We start from the raw sequence: 22,551 nt of genomic DNA on the forward strand, positions 1-22,551 counted from the left end.
CTCCCAACGACTACAACCATTCCAACTACTACGACAGAACTCCCAAAAACTACAACCATGCTATCTACAACTACAGAAGACCTAAGAACTACAACAATGCCATCTACTATCAAAGAAAACCCAACGATTACAACGATGTCATCTACCACCACAGAACGCCCAACAACTACAGCAACGCCATTTACTACCACAGAACGACCAACAACTACAATCATGTCATCTACTACCACAGAATTCGAAACAACTACAACCATGCCATCTACTACCACAGACCTCCCAATAACTTTACACACGCCGTCTACTAACACAGAAAACCCAACAATTACAACCATGCCAGCTACTACCACAGAACGCCCAACAACTACAACCATGCCATCTACTATGACAGAAATCTCAAAAACTACAGCCATGTCACTTACTACCACAGAACGTCGAACAACTACAACCACTCCAACTACTACGACAGAACTCCCAATAGCTACAATCATGTCACCTACTTCTACAGAACACCCAACAACTACAGTCATGCCATCTACTACCACAGAAAACCCAAGAACTACAACCATGCCATCTACTACCACAGAACGCACAACTACTACCATGCCATCTACCACCACAGAGCTCCCAATAACGTTACACACGCCGTCTACTAACACAGAAAACCCAACAATTACAACCATGCCAGCTACTACCACAGAACACCCAACAACTACAAACATGCCATCTACTATGACAGAATTCTCAAAAACTGCAACCTTTTCACTTACTACCACAGAATTCCCAACAACTACAACCATTCCAACTACTACCACAGAACTCCCAATAACTACAAATATGTCAACTACTACTAGAGAACACCCAACAACTACAACCATGCCATCTACTACCACAGAACTCCCAATAACTATAACCACACCGTTTACTACCACAGAAAACCGAACAATTACAACCATGTCAGCCACTACCACAGAACGCCCAACAACTACAACCATGCCATCTACTATGACAGAAATCTCAAAAACTACAACCATGTCACTTATTACCACAGAACGTCCAACAACTACCACAATTCCATCTACTAACACAGATCTCCCAATAACTACAACCACATTACCTACTACTACAGAACATCCAACAACTACAACCATGCCCTCTACTGCCACAGAAAACCTAACGATTACAACCATGCCATCTACTACCACAGAACGCCTAACAACTACAGTCATGCCATCTGCTACCGCAGAAAACCCCAAAACAACCATGTCATCTACTACCACAGAACACTCAAAAAGTACAACCATGCCATCTACTACCACAGAAAATCCAACAATTTCAACCATGCCATCTACTACCAAAAAACACCAAACTACTACAACCATGCCATCTACTACAACAGAAATCTCAAAAACGACAACCATGTCATTTACTACCTCAGAACGCCCAACAACTACAACCATTCCAACTACTACGACAGAACTCCCAAAAACTTCAACTATGCTATCTACTACTACAGAAGACCCAAAAACTACAACAATGCAATTTTCTATAGCAGAAAACCCAACGATTACCACCATTTCATCTACTAGCACAGAAAGTTCAACAACTACAAAAATGATATTAGCTACCAGAGAACGCATAACAACTTCAACCATGAAATTGACTAGCACAGAAAACCCAACAACGACAACCATGCCATCAACGACCACAGAACGAACATCAACTACAACAATTCCATCTACTAACACAGAACGCCCAACAACTACAACCATTCTATCTAATACCACAGAATTCCCAACAACTACAACCATGCTATCTACTATCACGAAACACCCAAGAACTACAACAGAACGTCCAACAACTACAAACATGCCATCTATGACAGAAATCTCAAAAACTACAACCATGTCACTTACTACCACAGAACGTCCAACAACTACATTCATTCCAACTACTACCACAGAACTCCCAATAACTACAAACAAGTCACCTACTGCTACAGACCACTCAACAACTACAACCATGCCATCTACTAACACAGAACGCCCAACAACTACAAGCATGTCATCTACTACCACAGAACGCAGAACAACTACAAACATGCCATCTACCACCACAGAACTCCCAATAACTTTAACCATGTCGTCTACTACCACAGAAAACCCAACAATTACAACCATGCCAGCTGCCACCACAGAACGCCCAACAACTACAAACATGCCACCTACTATGATAGAATTCTCAAAACTTACAACTATGTCACTTACTACCACAGAACGCTCAACAACTACAACCATTCCAACTACTACCACAGAAATCCCAATAACTACAACCATGTCAACAACTACTACAGAACACCCAACAACTGCAACCATGCCACTTACTACCACAGAAAACCTAAAGATTAGTACCATTTCATCTACTACCACAGAACGCCCAACAACTACAGTCATGCCATCTAGTACCACAGAAAACCCAAAAACAACCATGTCATCTACTATCACAGAACATGCAAAAACTACAACCAGGCCAGCTGCTACCACAGAATATTCAACAACTACAACCATGCCATCTACTACCACAGAACACACAACAAATACAACCATGCCATCTACCACCACAGAACTCCCAATAACTTTAACCATGCCATCTACTATCACAGAAAACCCAACAATTACAACCATGCCAGCTGCTACCACAGAACACCCAACAACTACAAACATGCCACCTACTATGACAGAATACTCAAAAACTACAAATATATCACCTACTACCACAGAACGCCCAACAACTACAACCATGCCATCTACTACCACAGAACGCACAAATACAACCATGCCATCTACCACCACAGAACTCCCAATAACTTTAGCCATGCAATCTACAACCAAAGAAAACCCAATGATTACAACCATGCCATCTATCACCACAGAACGTCCAACAACTACAACCATGCCATCTACTATGACAGAAATCTCAAAACCTACAACCATGTCATTTACTACCACAGAACGCCCAACAACTACAACCATTCCAACTACTGCGACAGAACTCCCAACAACTATGACCATTCCATCAACTACGACAGAACTCCCAAATACTACAACCATGCTATCTACAACTACAGAAGACCCAAGGACTACAACAATTCCATCTACTATCACAGAAAACCCAACGATTACAACGATGCCATCTATCACCACAGAACGCCCAACAACTGCAGCCACGCCATTTACTACCACAGAACGACCAACAACTACAATCATGTCATCTACTACCACAGAATTCCCAACAACTACAACCATGCCATCTGCTATCACGGACCTCCCAATACCTTTAACCACGCCGTCTACTACCACAGAAAACCCAACAATTACAACCATGCCAGCTACTACCACACAACGCCCAACAACTACAACCATGCCATCTACTATGACAGAAATCTCAAAAACTACAGCCATGTCACTTACTACCACAGAACGTCCAACAACTACAACCACTCCAACTGCTGCCACAGAACTCCCAATAACTACAATCATGTCACCTACTACTACAGAACACCCAACAACTACAACCGTGCCATCTACTACCACAGAAAACCTAATGATTACAACCATGCCATCTACTACTACAAAGCGCCCAACATCTACAGTCATGCCATCTACTACCACAGAAAACCCAAAAACAACCATGTCATCTACTACCACAGAACACGCAACAACTTCAACTATGCCATTTACTACCACAGAAAATCCAACAATTACATCCATGCCATCTACTACCACAGAACGTCCAAGAACTACAACCATGCCATCTACTACCACAGAACGCACAACATCTACAACAATGCCATCTACCACCACAGCTCTCCCAATAGCTTTACACACGCCGTCTACTAACACAGAAAACCCAACAGTTACAACCATGCCAGCTACTACCACAGAATACCCAACAACTACAAACAAACCATCTACTATGACAGAATTCTCAAAAACTAAAACCATGTCACTTACTACCACAGAACGCCCAACAACTACAACCATTCCAACTACTACCACAGAACTTCCAATAACTACAATCATGTCACCTACTGCTACAGAACACCTAACATCTACAACCATGCCATCTACTAACACAGAACGCCCAGCAACTACAAGCATGTCATCTACTACCACAGAACGCAGAACAACTACAACCATGCCATCTACCACCACAGAACTCCCAATAACTTTAACCATGTTGTCTACTACCACAGAAAGCCTAACAATTACAACCATGCCAGCTGCTACCACAGAACTCCCAACAACTACAAACATGCCACCTACTATGACAGAATTCTCAAAAACTACAACTATGTCACTTACTACCACAGAACGCTCAACAACTACAACCATTCCAACTACTACCACAGAAATCCCAATGACTACAACCATGTCAACTACTACTACAGAACTCCCAACAACTACAACCATGCCATCTACTACCACAGAAAACCTAAAGATTAGTACGATTCCATCTACTACCACAGAACGCCCAACAACTACAGTCATGCCATCTAGTACCACAGAAAACCCCAAAACAACAATGTCATCTACTACCACAGAACACGCAACAACTACAACCAGGCCAGCTGCTACCACAGAATATTCAGCAAATACAAACATGCCATCTACTACCACAGAACGCACAACAACTGCAACCATGCCATCTACCACCACAGAACTCCCAATAGATTTAACCATGCCGTCTACTATCACAGAAAACCCAACAATTACAACCATGCCAGCTGCTACCACAGAACACCCAACAACTACAAACATGCCACCTACTATGACAGAATTCTCAAAAACTACAACTATGTCACTTACTACCACAGAACGCCCAACAACTACAACCATGCCATCTACTACCACAGAACGCACAACTACAACCATGCCATCTACCACCACAGAACTCCCAATAACTTTAACCATGCAGTCTACAACCAAAGTAAACCCAACGATTACAACCATGCCATCTATCACCACAGAACGTCCAACAACTACAACCATGCCATCTACTATGACAGAAATCTCAAAACCTACAACCATGTCATTTACTACCACAGAACGCCCAACAACTACAACCATTCCAACTACTACGACAGAACTCCCAACAACTACAACCATTCCAACTGCTACGACAGAACTCCAAAAAACTACAACCATGCTATCTACAACTACAGAAGACCCAAGAACTACAACAATGCCATCTACTATCACAGAAAACCCAATGATTATAATGATGCCATCTACAACCACAGAACGCCCAACAACTACAGTCACGCCATATACTACCACAGAACGACCAACAACTACAATCATGTCATCTACTACCACAGAATTCCCAACAACTACAACCATGCCATCTACTATCACGGACCTCCCAATCACTTTAACCACGCCGTCTACTACCACAGAAAACCCAACAATTACAACCATGCCAGCTACTACCACAGAACGCCCAACAACTACAACCATGCCATCTACTATGACAGAAATCTCAAAAACTACAGCCATGTCACTTACTACCACAGAACGTCCAACAACTACAACCACTCCAACTACTGCCACAGAACTCCCAATAGCTACAATCATGTCACCTACTACTACAGAACACCCAACAACTGCAACCATGCCATCTACTTCCACAGAAAACCTAATTATTACAACCATGCCATCCACTACTACAGAACGCCCAACAACTACAGTCATGCCATCTACTACCACAGAAAACCCCAAAACAACCATGTCATCTACTACCACACAACACGCAACAACTACAACCATGCCATTTACTACCACAGAAAATCCAACAATTACATCCATGCAATTTACTACCACAGAACGCCCAAGAACTACAACCATGCCATCTACTACCACAGAACGCACAAATATAACCATGCCTTCTACCACCACTGAGCTCCCAGTAACTTTGCACACGCCATCTACTAACACAGAAAGCCCAACAATTCTAACCATGCCAGCTACTACCACAGAACACCCAACAACTGCAAACATGCCATCTACTATGACAGAATTCTCAAAAACTGCAACCATGTCACTTACTACCACAGAACGCCCAACAAATACAACCATTCCAACTACTACCACAGAACTCCCAATAACTACAACCATGTCAACTACTATTACAGAACACCCAACAACTACAACCATGCCATCCACTACCACAGAAAACCCCAAAACAACCATGGCATCTACTACCACAGAACACGGAACAACTACAACCAGCCCAGCTGCTACCACAGAATATCCAACAATTACAACCATGCCATCTGCTACCACAGAACGCCCAACAACTACAACCATGCTCTCTACTACGACAGAAATCTCAAAAACTACAACCAAGTCATTTACTACCACAGAACGCCCAACAACGACAACCATTCCAACTACTATGACAGAACTCCCGAAATCTACAACCATGCTATCTACTACTACAGAAAACCCATCAACTACAACAAGGCCATCTACTATCACAGAAAACCCAATGATTACAACCATTCCATCTACCACCACAGAACGCCCATCAACTACAGTCATGTCATTTACTACCACAGAAAATCCGAAAACAACCACGTCATCTACTACCGCAGAACACCCAACAACTACAACCATGCCATCTACTACTAGCAAACAACCAACGACTACAACCATGCCATCTACTACCGCACAAAACCCAACAATTACAACCATACCATCTAGTACCAAAGAACGTGCAACTACAATCATGCCATCTACTACCACAGAACGCCCAATATCTACAATCATTCCATCTAAAACCACAGAACTCCCAATAACTACAACCATGCTATCTACTACTACAGAACATCCAACAACTACAATTATGCCATCTTCTACCACAGAAAACCCAAGGATTACAACCATGCCATTTACTACCGCAGAAAGCCTAACAACTTCAACCATGCCATCTACTACAAAAGAACACCCAATGACTACAACCATGCCATCTACTAACACACAAAATCCAACAATTACAACCTTGCCATCTAGTACCAAAGAACGCGCAACAACTACAATCATGCCATCTACTACCACAGAACACCCAACAACTACAGCCATGCCATCCACTACCACAGAAAACCCAGTAATTACAACCATGCCATCTACTACCACAGAACTCCCAGTAACTACAACCATGCTATCTACTACTACAGAACATCCAGCAACTACTACCATGCCATCTACTACCACAGAAAACCCAAGGATTACAACCATGCCATTTACTACCACAGAACGCCTAACAACTACAACCATGCAATCTACTACCAAAGAACACCCGATGACTACAACCATGCTATCTGCTACAAGAGAAAACTCAACAATTACAACTGTGCCATCTACTACCAAAGAACGCCTAACAACTACAGCTATGCCATCTACTACCACAGAAAACCCAACATCTACAACCATGCCATCTATTAGCACAGAAAACTCAACAACTACAGCCATGCCATCTACTACCACAGAAAACCCAACAACTACAACCATGTTATCTACTACCACAGAACTCCCAACAACTACAACCATGGCATCTACTAGGACAGAAATTTCAAAAACTACAACCATGTCATTTACTACCACAGAACGCCCAACAACTACAATCATTCCATCCACTACCACCGAACTTCCAATAGCTACAACCATGCTATCTACTACTACAGAACATCCAACAACTACAACCATGCCATCTACTACCACAGAAAATCCAAGGATTACAACCATGCCATTTACTACCGCAGAACGCCTAAGAACTATAACCATGCCATCTAATACAACAGAAAACTCAACAATTACAACTGTGCCATATACTACCACAGAAATCTCAAAAACGACAATCATGTCATCTACTACCACAGAACGCCCAGCAACTACAACCATGCCATCTACTAACACAGAAAACCCAACAACTGCAACCATGCCAAATACTACCACAGAAATCTCAAGAACTACATCCATGTCATCTACTACCATAGAACGCCCAACAACTACAACTATGCCATCTACTAGCATAGAAAAGTCAACAACTACAACCATGCCATCTACTACCACAGAAAACCCAACAATTACAACCACGCCATCTACTACGACAGAACGCCCAACAACTACAGCCATGCCATCTACTACCACAGAAAACCCAAAAACTACCACCATGTCATCTAATACCACAAAACACCCAAAAACTACAACCATGCAATCTCCTACCACAGAACACCCATTAACTACAACCATGCCATCTCCTACCACAGAACACCCAACAACTACAACCATGCCATCTAATACCACAAAACACCCAACAACTACAACCATGCTGCCTACTACAACAGAGCGCCCAAAAATTACAACCATTCCATCTACTACCACAGAATTCCCAATAACTACAAACATGCCATCTACTGTGACACAAAACACAACAATTACAACCATGTCATCTACTACCACAGAATGTCCAACAACTACAAACATTCCATTTACTACCACAGAACTGCCAATAACTACAACAATGGCATCAACTACCAGAGAAAACCCTACAATTACAACAATGCCATTTACTACTACAGAACGGCAAAAAACTACTACCACAGAACTCCCAATAACTTTAACCACGCCATCTACTACTACAGAAAACCCAACAAATACAACCATAACATCTACTACCACAGAACGTCGAACATCTACAACCATGCCATCTACTATGACAGAAATCTCAAAAACTACAACCATGTCATTTACTACCACAGAACGCCTAACAACTACAACCATTTCAACTACTACCACAGAACTCCCAATAACTACAACCATGCTTTCTACTACTACAGAACACCCAACAAATACAACCATGCCATCTTCTACCACAGAAAACATAACGATTACAACCATGCCATCTGCTACCACAGAACGCCCAACAACTACAACCATGCCATCTTCTACCACAGAAAACCCAGCAACTGTAAACATGTCATCTACTAGCACAGAACGCCCAACAACTACAACCATTCCATTTACTACCACAGCACTGCAAATATCTACAACCATGCCATCTACTACCACAGAAAACACAACAATTGCAACCATTCCATTTACTTCTACAGAACGCAAAACAACTACAACCATTCCATCTACTACCACAGAACTTCCAAAAACTACAACCAATCAATCTACTACTACAGAACACCCAACAACTACTACCATGCCATCTACTATCACTGAAAACCCAACAACTACAACCATGTCATCTCCTACCACAGAACACCCAAGAACTACAACCATGCCATCTTCTACCACAGAACGCCTAACAACGACAACCATGCCATTCACTACCACAGAACACCCAATCACTATAAACATGTCATCTACTACCACAGAACGCCAAACAACTACAACCATTCCATTTACTACCACAGAACTACCAATAACTACAACCATGCCATCTACTATTACAGGAAACACAGCAATTACGAACATGCCATCTACTACCATAGAACGTCCAACAACTTCAACCATGCCTACTTCTACCACAGAAAACCAAACAACTACAACCATGCCATCTACTACTATAGAACCTACAACAAATACAACCATGTCATCTACTACCGCAGAACACCCAACAGCTACAACAATGCCATCTATTACCACAGAACATACAACAACTACAACCATGCCATCAACTACCACAGAACACCCAACAACTACAACCATGTTATCTACTACCACAGAAATCTCAAAGAATACAACCATGTCATCTACGAACACAGAAAACCCAACGATTACAACCATGCTATATACTAACATAGAACGCCAAACAACTACAGCCATGCCATCTACTACCACAAAAAAACAAAATCCTACAACCATGTCATCTACTACCACGGAACTCCCAACAATTACAACCATTTCATCTAATACGACTGAACGCCCAACAACTACAACTGTGCCATCTACTAGCACACAAATTGCAACCACTACAATCATACCATCTTCTACCATGAAACGCCCAACAACCACAACCATGACATCTACTCCTGAAGGTATCTTACATAATTTACTAAACTTACCATAGCACATTGGTTTTTCAGCCTTGCTGTCTAGCAGTTTTCCATTTGAAGAGTCTCACCATCAAATTTAATTTTGAAATCCATCAAATGCACCTGAATTAGCAACTTGATTTTCTTTTTCGCCTCATTCCTTGGAAAGGTAGCAGATCATGTCCACTGTGTGTAAAGAATGATGATGATAATAATATTTAACTGTAATCACTTTAAGGTAGAATTTTACAATTAACCAATTAACGTGTAGTATTTAATCTAAATATGTGCAATTATCTGCTCTGATTCAGTTCTAATGTTGTGATTCCATCAAAGGTTGACTTGCTTTTTGTACGACATGTCACTGTCCACATCACATATATCATTCGCCCATTGGCACCATTACATTGTTTTCTTTCTTAGAAATAATTTAACTTTTTTTACTTTGTTTTGTTCCAGGGCCAGTCAGTACTACCACACAACCTTCAACAACTAGAACCATGCCACCTACTACCACAGAGCGCCCAACAAATACAACTGTGCCATCTACTACCACAGAACGCCCAACAACTACAACCATGCCATCTGTTCCTGAAGGTATCTTATTTAATTTATTAAACTTACCATAGAGTATTGGTTCTTCATTCTTGCTATATGGCAGTTTTCCAATTGAAGAGCATCTCTGTGAAGATCTCAGGTTGTGGGTTGTAATAATCACATAGGCAGGTTAACAATGCAACTATTTTTATTCTTTACATCCATGGGTTTGCATCAAATCTAGATAAATGGCCAAAATACATCGCCCCCAGTCCACAATATCCCCTCCCTGGGGCGGTAGTTCCAGTGCCTTTGTACCAGGCGATACTCACTGTCTTCCAACTTTTGGTTGGCACACAAATTTTGTATCTCCAGCCAGAAAAGGTTACAGTCAATAAAGCAAAAGGATTATATACCACCCAATATAATAAATAATAGATATAGCAAATACCTGGGGTTTCAGAAAGCTAATAAAAATTAACTTTAAAAAAATATCATTAAAAACACCTAAAGTGCAAAAATAGTGCAAGAAAATCAAACAACAAAACACAGAGGTCGTGAAGACACAATACATATTGTGCATGGTAACTAAATGGCCAACAAAAATTGAGAAAGTGCATTTACTCTGATAGAGGCCCTCATAGGCTTCTCTTTTTTGTACCAGTACGCCTGTTAAGTGCATCATGCCTTTTGATGAACTGTTACTAGTATAAATACAGCACAAGTGACTGTTTATAATCAGAAACAATAGATACCCAGTCAAAAGGATATATTACAGCAAGGGTAAACTAGACAATTAATACTTAACCTTTAACCCTTTCGCAACCTTGGGTTTTGTCGTTTTTGCTTTTTCGTTTTTTGCTCCCCTTGTTCCCAGAGCCATAGCGTTTTTATTGTTTGGTCAATATTGCCATGTGAGGGCTTATTTTTTGTGGGATGAGTTGTACTTTTCAACGCCATTACTAGTTTTACCATATCATGTACGGGAAAACGGTAAAAAAATTCCAAGTGAGGAAAAATTGCAAAAAAAGTGCAATACCGCAGTTGTTTTTTATTTTTATTTTTCACCACGTTCACTGAATGCTAAAACTGACCTGCCATTCTTTTTCTACAGGTCATTACGAGTTCATAGACACCAAACATGTATAGGTTCTTTTATATTTAAGTGGTGAAAAAAAATTCCAAAATTTGGTAAAAAAAAAAAAATAGCGCTATTTTCCGAGACCTGTAGCGTCTCCATTTTTCTTGATCTGGGGCTGGGTGAGAGCTTATTTTTTGTTCACTGGGCTGAAGTTTTTATTGATAACATTTTGGGGTAGATCCGATGTTTTGATCGCCCGTTATTGCATTTTATTGCAATTTTGTGGCGACCAAAAAACGTAATTCTGGCGTTTAGAATTTTTATCTCGTTACGCCGTTTACCGATCGGATTAATTCTTTTTTTATATTGATAGATCGGGCAATTCTGAACGCGGCGATACCAAATATTTGTATGTGGGGTTTATTTTTTATTATTTTATTTTAAATGGGGCAAAAGGGGTGTGATTTAAACTTTTATATTTTTTTCATTTTTTTTATTTTTTTAAAAACTTTTTTTTCACTTACTGCATGCTTCAATAGTCTGCCTAGGAGACTAGAAGCAGCAGTTGTCTGATCGGCTCTGCTACATACAGGGGACCAGCAGGTCCCCTGTATGCAGCAGAAATGGTCCTGTGCTATGAGCGCCGACCACTAGGTAGCACTCATAGCGACCAAATCATGACAACCAAAGGTGTTTGCTGCAGACCCTGGGTTGTCATGCACGCCCATCGACGACCCGCGATCAAGTGACGGGGTCGCCGGAGGCGGGGCTTAGGACGCGCTTCTAGGAAGCGCGCGTTAAATGCCGCTGTCGGAGATTGACAGCGGCATTTAAAAGGTTAACAGCTGCGGGTGGATCGCGATTCCACCCGCGGCTGTTGCGGGCACATGTCAGCTGTAAGAATCAGCTGACATGTGCTCGGTTCAGTGAGGGCTCAGCGCAGCAGCCCTCACTGAACGGGCAGTACGCAAATGTGCGTACTAAGACGTCATGGGCTCTAAAGGGGTTAATAGAATTAGTTAAAATATTTTTAAATTTAAAAAAGATAACCACGTTACAGACCCCAATAGAAATAAACCATGTTAGGTCAGAGACCTAGATCTCTTAAGGCAGGCCGTGGTCGGTTGGGGTTAATCTGTCTCGACTAGAACAAGGCCTGCAGCAGTGTCCAGCCAAATTAGGATGGACAAGAGGAAATAGCAATCAAAAGGAGTAAACCAGTATCAAATAAAGATTCTCAATGTTGTCAATGGACACACAAAGCCAGAATACTCACAGATTTATAAAGATACAAACAGTGCTAGATAGCTAATAAATAAGGAACGTCCTCACCCATGGATTTGCAGTGCATCTATGATACCGGGAGGAGTTCTCCAAGGAGGGGAGGCAGATCCGTTTGCAGGGATGAGGTGTGTAAATCTGCCTGTTATTACCCTAGGAGGTCTATACTGCCCCTAGCACCCCATTGCTCCTGCCCTTACAAGGACAATCCACATCTAGCCACTGCACTCTATAGCCCTGTGTTTTCCCTATGGTCCCGACGCGCTTCTTCCACCCGGAGTCATCAGGGGACTTGAACTATAGCACTAAGGAGCTAGACTAATCACTAACTCAAAAAGCATGACTGTTGCCACTATTCTGGTGAAGCAGCTATCAGTCATAGTACAGGGTTTATATAGAGGTAGGATGTAACAGAAGCATAATGCACTAGTTTCATTGTCCAATGAAAAGAGTAGTATGTAAATGGCCACCATTATAGATCATTAGATTCATATATCAGGTGTCTCAAATGCTGCACATGGCCCTAGAGTAGCATTTGGAACGCACGCCCAGAGTCTGGACCGCATTTCCGCCTGTGTGGACCGCAGGAGCGTCACTTCCGGTGACGCAGCATCCAGTGATGTCACATCCGGCTGTACATAACGGCCGGAGCCTGCAGTGGAACGCAAGCCAGCCAAATGGAAAAATCACAGCCGGTGAAGTCACATCCGGTGACGTCACCGCAAACAGCGTCCTGGCTGGTTGCTAAGATTGCATAGTTACAATTACCGGGGGGGGCTCGCAATGCATGTGTTTAGTCAGTCAGATAATTATCAAATCAAGAAAAAGTTGCTGGGTGACACACGTGCATTGAGATACAACCAAATATAGGTATATAACAAACTCAATGAACTATTTAATGAGTGGACACTGTATAGATGGTAAGGTTAACAGGAATAAAGGGTTATCTCTGGCAGGAACTATTACAGAATTAGGATAAAAGCAAGCACTGGAGCTATATAAAGTTATAAGGGAGGTCAGAGTACTAATAGAAATGTATGCAAAAAGCCTACATGTAAAGGGATAATTATGGGACCATATAGGAGGTGAGCAGATTACAGGGGACTATAAGAAGCAATTATATGTACACTGCTCATTCATGCCTAGAGGGGACACTATATCCAGATGATCCACCTTGTTTCCGCCTGCAGAACCAACCTATCCCAATTCCTTCCTCTCTGTGGTTTCCGTATGTGACCAATCCCCATAAATTTGATATGTTTGATATTGCCATTATGGCACAAGTTCAGGTGCCTCACCAGGGGGGTGTCACTTTGATGTTCCACATCGCCAATGTGCTCACCTATCCTGCTCCTGAACTCACGGATAGTTTTGCCCACATATTCAAGGCCACAGGTGGTGTACGTGGCTTTGTAAATCACCCCTCTGGTACGGCAATTAATAAACTGTTGTATGTCGTAGCTTTTACCAGTGACATTGCTTTTGAAACTTGTACCAATTTCGATATATTGGCAAGCGACACAATTATGGCATTTAAAACAACCTTTATGATTGTCCAACCAAGTAGGAGTTCAGGGTGTGCCATAGTGACTATGAACCAACCTATCACTTATAGATCTACCCCTTCTGTAGGTAATTAGAGAGCGATCAGTCAAAAGGTTTCCAATGTCAGAGTCCATGCGCAAGATTGCCCAGTGTTTATTGAGGATTTCCCTCACTTGTTTGGCCCCATTGTCAAAAGTTGTCACAAATTTGAACGATTCAGGTGTGGGGGATTTTTTCTTTGGTACCAAAAGACAGCAGCGATTCATATTTTTTGCCGCATGATAGGCCTTCTTTAGGATGTAGTCAGGATAACCCCTATTTCTGAATCTATCTCTCAGGTCTCTGGCCTGAGCCTCAAATACTGCCATGCTAGGACAATTCATCCATAACCTTAGGTACTGCCCCTTGGGTATGCCCATTTTTAGATGTTTGGGGTGGCTGCTGTCCCATTGTAGCAGTGGATTCGTTGCTGTTGGTTTTCTGTATGTTTGAGTTGCCAATTCACCAGTCTCGTACTAGGGGCAGTATAGACCTCCTAGGGTAATAGCAGGGGCAGATTTACACACCTCATCCCTGCAAACGGATCTGCCTCCCCTCCTTGGAGAACTCCTCCCGGTATCATAGATGCACTGCAAACCCATGGGTGAGGACGTTCCTTATTTATTAGCTATCTAGCACTGTTTGTATCTTTATAAATCTGTGAGTATTCTGGCTTTGTGTGTCCATTGACAACATTGAGAATCTTTATTTGATACTGGTTTACTCCTTTTGATTGCTATTTCCTCTTGTCCATCCTACTTTGGCTGGACACTGCAGCAGGCCTTGTTCTGAACTGTTACTAGGAAGGTGCATTAATTGTTGAATAGGCCCATTTGGGCTACTAGGCCCTTTATCTGTATTTAAGATACTAGGTACCTCCCCACCTGTGTGTTTTGTTGTTTTATTTTGTGGCACTATTTTTGCACTTTAGGTTTTTTTTAATGATATTTAATAAAAGTTATTTTTTATAAGCTTTATAAAACCCTAATTATTCACTATATTTATAATAGTCTGCAGTCACAGTCCATACTCCTCCAGACGACATATAAAATAATAGAAGCACAGGTATCCAGTAACAACAGTCCTTAAGAAAGTTCATCAAATCCAAACTACAGAACTCACAACTGTAGTAAATTTATCCAGCCCAGTTGGCAACAGATCTCTAAACTCCATAGTCCATCTATCCATGGCTCCAGGAACTCAGCCTAGATCCTCTCCCTTAGTCATCATTCCACACTCTCCCACTCTCCCACTAAGCATGTGACTTCTTTTCCGCCTTCCCTTGGATCAGCCTTCTGAATGGGCCGAAGTGTTCACACCCTCCCCCCAAAGATAACTGTCCTTTGGTGGAGGTATTTTTGTCAGATGGAACCCATGACCTGGGACTGCATGTGAGACCCCCTGTGGTAACGGCTCCCCTGGGTCTATTATCCCCATCCACACAATAGGACTAGTGGCAGTAATAATAATGGTTTGTGGCCTCTGAAATACTAAGAAGATTAATGGAATGATTGCTTTACCTTCACCTTTAGAGATCTCCTATCTGGCCTTATGTATACATAAAATCCAACCAGCATGTCTTCCTCTGCTTACTGTCACTGAATGGAAATATTGATCCCTGAAGTTGAGCACTTTTCAAGTGAAATTAGTGCACTTAAATTGATAAGTAAGCAAATTTCTAACAAAACACAAGTAAATCGCTAATAAAACATAGCAATCAGATTAACGGAAACGGTGATCTGTGCTGGAAAAAGTCTGCATCCCTTAGAGCCACGAAGACCACTCTATGTACATTTGTCATATAGTCTTTAGAACAAGACCAGCTCCTAAAAGTCTCCAACAAAATTAATTTTGGAATCAACCTAAATGCCCAACAAATACAATCATGCTATCTACTACCACAAGGCGCCCAACAACTACAACCCTTGCACTTACTACAAAAGAATGCCCAACAACTACAACCTTGCCATCAACTATCACAGAACACCCAACAACTACAACCATTCCGTCCACTGCAACAGAGTTCCCAATAACTGCAACCATGTCATCTACTACCACAGAAAACCCAACAAATACAACAATGTCATCTACTACCACAGAACGACCAATAACCACAACCATGCCATCTGCTACTACAGAACACCCAACAACAACAACTATGACATCTACTACCACACAACACCCAACATCTACAATCATGCAATCTACTACCACAGAAAAACCAACAAATACAACCATGCCATCTACAACCACAGAACGCCCAACAACTATTACCATTCCATCTACTGCCGCAGAACTCCAAATAACTACAACTATGCCATCTACTACCACAGAAAACACAACAACTACAACCATGTCATATATTACCCCAAAACGCCCAATAACTGCAACCATGCCATCTACTACTAGAGAACACCCAACAACTACAACTATGCAATCAACTACCACAGAACACCGAGCAACTACAACCATGCCATCTACTACCAAAGAAAACCCAAAAATTACAGCCATGCAATCCAGTACCACAGAACGCCCAACATCTACAATCATGCCATCTACTTCCACAGAACACCCAATAGCTACAACCATGCCATCTATTTCCAGAGTATTCCCAACAACTACAACCATGCCATCTACTACCAGAGAACGCCTAACAACTACAAGATGCCATCTACTACCACAGAACACCCAACAACTACAACCATGCCATTTAGTACCACAGAACAATCAACAACTAATACCATGTCATCTAGTACCACAGAACGCTCAATAACTACAAGAATTCCATCTACTTCCACACAACTACCAGTAACTACAACCATGCTATCTACTACTACTTCAGAACACCCAACAACTACAACCATGTCATCTAGTACCACAGAACACCCACCAACTTCAACCATGCCATCTGCTACCACAGAACATCCAACAACTACAACCATGCCATCTACTACCACAGAAAACCCAACAAGTACAACCTTGTCAGATATTACCACTAGTGTTGAGCCACCCCCGTAGTGTTCGAGTTCGGTTCGGTTCGTCGAACACCCGTGTGTTCGCCGAACTGTTCGTCGAACTGTTCGTCGAACACCTTCGAACACCGTTAAAACCAATGGCAGGCAAACAAAAACACATAGAAACACATAGAAAACACCTTCAAAGGTGTCCAAAAGCTGACAAACTGCTCAGAAGACACAACTAACACATGGAAAAGTGACAAGTACATATAGTCATGAGAAAAGAAAAGAGGTGGAGGAGTAAAAGGAGGGGGAGACACAAATATAGGCATGTCATGCCCTTCTAAAATCCAAAAATTGAGAAGCCGACACGTTCAGTCCACTCCTGCCCGTGCCACCTCCGTGTCGCCGGGTTTGTGCCAGAGCCGCGGTGAACCCTGACGGCCAGCCCCCCTCTCCCAATACTGGTGCCTGTCCGCTGGTGGGTCAAGCGAGCCCCCCTGTGGTGGAGGCAGCTCTAAGCTTTTTAATTTAAATTGTCTCTCTAATTTGAATGAATACACTTTAAATCCATTTACAAGGATCTATTGGAGGGCAAGTCTCATGCCAGCAGCCGCGTAATTCCAGCTCCAGTAGCGTCCACTAAAGCTGCTGCAGTTAAAAAGCTTTTATAAGGATCGAGCTCGGCTGTCCACCGCAAGGCATCCTACTGCCAGTCCCAGCCCCTATGCCTTGGGGTGCCTCCTGATGCTCTTCACTGAGTATCCCGTGGTCCCGAAGCATTTCCTTTGAAAAAATTAAGTGTCCAAACTACAGGTGGTGTAGCTTGCTTAACAGCTGGGATAATCCACTGACTAGCAGACACTGCTACTAGGCACAAAGTATTTCCTGGGCTAGATGCAGTTAAAAATTTGTAATTAGATACTCTCGTTGGATGCTGAGAAAGCATTCCATAGAGTCTCCTGGCACGCCATATATGATTCTCTTAAAAAGCTTGGGGTAGGGGTCTAGGGGACCCTTTTATAGCCAAAATCACGGCCCTGTATCACAACACGTCACCTAGGCTGAAGATAAATGGAACTATAGCACCCTGAGGGCTCGGTTGCTACAGAGGTATTGCACCTCACCCAGAGGTGTGATATCTCACTCTCAGGTAAGGATGGAGTGTGGATCAGGACCCGACACCTGCATGCATTACACCACATTGCCGTGGAGCAGGGCGACCAATATGCCTCTGAGATGGGCACGACAGTCCCTGTCCCTGGCTGGAGTGGGGGGAGGGAACACTGAGGAAGGGGAACCCTGTAGTGCAGGGAGGAAGCAGTTCCTGGGTGCATTGAGAAGGGAGTATAAAAGGTGGGCACCATCTTAGTTCAGTGCAGAGAAGTCTGAGCAGAAGTGGCAGGGAGCAGGGGCTCTGCATGAGCTCTGCTCCGGAGGCGGGCCTAGTAACAGAGGCCCAGGCCTGGAAGAGGGAGAAGGAAGGAAGAGGAGCGGAGAAGGCTCCAGGAACGAAGAATGAAGGGATCCCAGGGGTGCGGACGGGCGAGTCGCCACCGCACGCCCGAATCCACCTGCGTGGAGGGGTCAGGCCAAAGGGGGAGACCGGTCCCCGAAACTAGTGGAGGCAGGAAACGACCCTCAGCTAGAAACCGGAGGCTCTGACATTTTATGTGGCGCAGCCCCTCGCTACACCCGCTAGGAAGGCACCACATAGGGTCAGGGAAACTGGCGCCAAGTTTACCAAGAGGAGGCCCGAGGCAGCCGGACAGAAGGGTTGGTAAGAAAGGCCAGACAAAGGACACACAAAAGGGGGTCCTGTGAAGCGCTCCAAAGTTATCTGGGAGTTGTCTGAGCCCCTCACCTGGTGAGCACAGTACGACGTGGGCAGCCGTTACCTGCAGACGTGGTCTGGATAATAAGAACTGTGAGTAAAGGCCCTGGACTGCATCACTGACTCCGTGTCATTACTGCTGCTGCCCTGCACCATCACCCCCATCCTCCGCATACACTGCCCTGAGGCTATACTCCTCCCGTGGGGAGTTATGCTACGCTCTGCTGCACCCACAACACCAGCCTCAGCGGTCTGCCCTGCAGCGGCGGTTCACTCTGACCGCAATCCACGGGTGGCGTAGTCGGATATTTAAACATCAAAACCACATAAATAGTTCCGCCACTGGTTTGACCACCCTGAGCCACGGAACTGGGTCGCCGCCACGAAGACTACAACCACCAGCATCCACTAAAAAGGGTCCGGCTCCGGGTGTCCCAAGGCCCAGGGGGTGCATCAGAACATTTTCATCACCTTTCACAATCACCAATGGGACAAGGCAGGGATGTCCTCTGTCCCCTCTCTTATACATCCTAGTCACGGAGCACCTGCTCTCATCAATTCGCCATAACCCCAATATTAGGTGGATTGAGGTGGGAGGCACCGAGTACAAGTGCTCTCTATTTGCTGATGATGTCCTAGTATATATCACTCAATCACATATATCCATCCATGCTGTTATGGCTGAAATAGATCACTTTGTTACATGGTCAAATTTTAAAATCAATGCAGTGAAGTCTGAGGCCCTCGATGTCTCCCTCCCCAAATCCATATAGGATTCCATCCAGTCCAACTTTCCCTTTGCCTGGCCCTCACAGGGTATCAAATACTTAGGAATTCCTATTCATAGAGACCTCTCCCATCTATGTTATCTTAATTTTGGGCCCTTTATTGAACAACTCCATACAGACCACGGTTGGCAAGTTAGAACTGTAAGATTCACTACGTGAACCACTGGTGTTTTGTGGAAAAGCACATGTACACTGTGTTCCAAATTATTATGCAAAAAGTGTTTAGGAGTGATAAGGGAAGAATTTGTTTGTTTGTCAGTTAAACTCATTGATGGTGATGTGTGTCAGGGCTCTTTATATCACTGTAAGCAATTGCAGACACCTGTGCTAATTTGTTTGGCAGGTGTGTCCAATGAAAGGCAAGACTACTTAAGAAGGCTGTCTCACATTATTAAGCAGCCTTCATTTTCTGCCAAAATGGGAAAGAAAAAGGATGTGTCGGCTGCTGAGAAGCAACAAATTGTGGAGTGTTTAGGTCAAGGCATGACTACAATCAACATTGTGCGATGATCAGGATGAAGTGTCTTGGCAATCAAGAAGTACAGTACAGACCAAAAGTTTGGAGACACCTTTTCATTTAAAGATTTTTCTGTATTTTCATGACTATGAAAATTGTACATTCACACTGAAGGCATCAAAACTATGAATTAACACATATGGAATTATATACTTAACAAAAAAGTGTGAAATAACTGAAAACATGTCTTATATTTTAGGTTCTTCAAAGTAGCCACCTTTTGCTTTGATGACTGCTTTGCACACTCTTGGCATTCACTTGATGAGCTTCAAGAGGTAGTCACCGGAAATGGTTTTCGCTTCACAGGTGTGTCCTGTCAGGTTTAATAAGTGGGATTTCTTGCCTTATAAATGGGGTTGGGACCATCAGTTGTGTTGTGCAGAAGTCTGGTGGATACACAGCTAATAGTCCTACTGAATAGACTGTTAGAATTTGTATTATGGCAAGAAAAAAGCAGCTAAGTAAAGAAAAATGAGTGGCCATCATTACTTTAAGAAATTAAGGTCAGTCAGTCCGAAAAATTGGGAAAACTTTGAAAGTGTCCCCAAATGCAGTTGAAAAAACCATCGAGCGCTACAAAGAACCTGGTTCACATGAGGACCGCCCCAGGAAAGGAAGACCAAGAGTCACCGCTGCTTCTGAAGATATGTTTATCCGAGTCACCCGCCTCAGAAATCGTAGGTTAACAGCAGCTCAGATTAGAGACCAGGTTAATGCCACACAGAGTTCTAGCAGCAGACACATCTCTACAACAACTGTTAAGAGGAGACTTTGTGCAGCAGGCCTTCATGGTTAAATAGCTGCTAGGAAACCACTGCTAAGGACAGGCAACAAGCAGAAGAGACTTGTTTGGGCTAAAGAACACAAGGAATGGACATTAGACCAGTGGAAATCTGTGCTTTGGTCTGATGAGTCCAAATTTGAGTTCCAACCACTGTGTCTTTGTGCGACGCAGAAAAGGTGAACGGATGGACTCTACATGCCTGGTTCCCACCGTGAAGCATGGAGGAGGAGGTGTGATGGTGTGGGGGTACTTTGCTGGTGACACTGTTGGGTATTTATTCAAAATTGAAGGCATACTGAACCAGCATGGCTACCACAGCATCTTGCAGCGGCATGCTATTCCATCAGGTTTGCGTTTAGTTGGACCATCATTTATTTTTCAACAGGACAATGGCCCCAAACACACCTCCAGGCTGTGTAAGGGCTATTTGACCAGGAAGGAGAGTGATGGGGTGCTACGCCAGATGACCTGGCCTCCACAGTCACCAGACATGAACCAAATCGAGATGGTTTGGGGTGAGCTGGACCGCAGAGTGAAGGCAAAAGGGCCAACAAGTGCTAAGCATCTCTGGGAACTCATTCAAGATTGTTGGAAGACCATTTCCGGTGACTACCTCTTAAAGCTCATCAAGAGAATGCCAAGAGTGTGCAAAGCAGTCATCAAAGCAAAAGGTGGCTACTTTGAAGAACCTAGAATATAAGACATATTTTCAGTTGTTTCACACTTTTTTGTTAAGTATATAATTCCACATGTGTTAATTCATAGTTTTGATGCATTCAGTGTGAATGTACAATTTTCATAGTCATGAAAATACAGAAAAATCTTTAAATGAGAAGGTGTGTCCAAACTTTTGGTCTGTACTGTATGTAGCTGATTCACAGTACACACGTGTGCGTGCTGATAAGGCAAATTGAGGACTCTTTCCTACAGGCAATTACGTCAGGTTAAAAGAGCAGCGGCAAAAAAGCCTTGTCATAGCAACAGACAAGTTTTTGAAGCTGCTGGTGCCTCCAACGTCCCCCGAACAACAAGATGCAGGGTCCTTCAGAGGTTTGCAGCTGTGCATACGCCATCCTGTCGACCTCC

The 22,551-nt window shown here is 43.1% G+C and overlaps 1 protein-coding gene across 1 annotated transcript in view; it reads left to right on the forward strand.

Moving 5' to 3' along the window:
- LOC141155582 (uncharacterized) overlaps positions 1 to 22,551 on the forward strand; it is a 232,326-nt gene that overhangs the window by 158,196 nt on the left and 51,579 nt on the right. The window contains exon 14 of the mRNA XM_073642452.1: positions 10,562 to 10,699. Within this exon, the coding sequence (XP_073498553.1) occupies positions 10,562 to 10,699 (138 nt within the window). The remainder of the gene's footprint in view (positions 1 to 10,561; positions 10,700 to 22,551) is intronic.

Source organism: Phyllobates terribilis, unplaced genomic scaffold (assembly GCF_046119375.1).
Source record: "Phyllobates terribilis strain yellow unplaced genomic scaffold, ASM4611937v1 Scaffold_7__3_contigs__length_470593459, whole genome shotgun sequence".
In the NCBI taxonomy this organism is placed as follows: Eukaryota; Metazoa; Chordata; class Amphibia; order Anura; family Dendrobatidae; genus Phyllobates; species Phyllobates terribilis.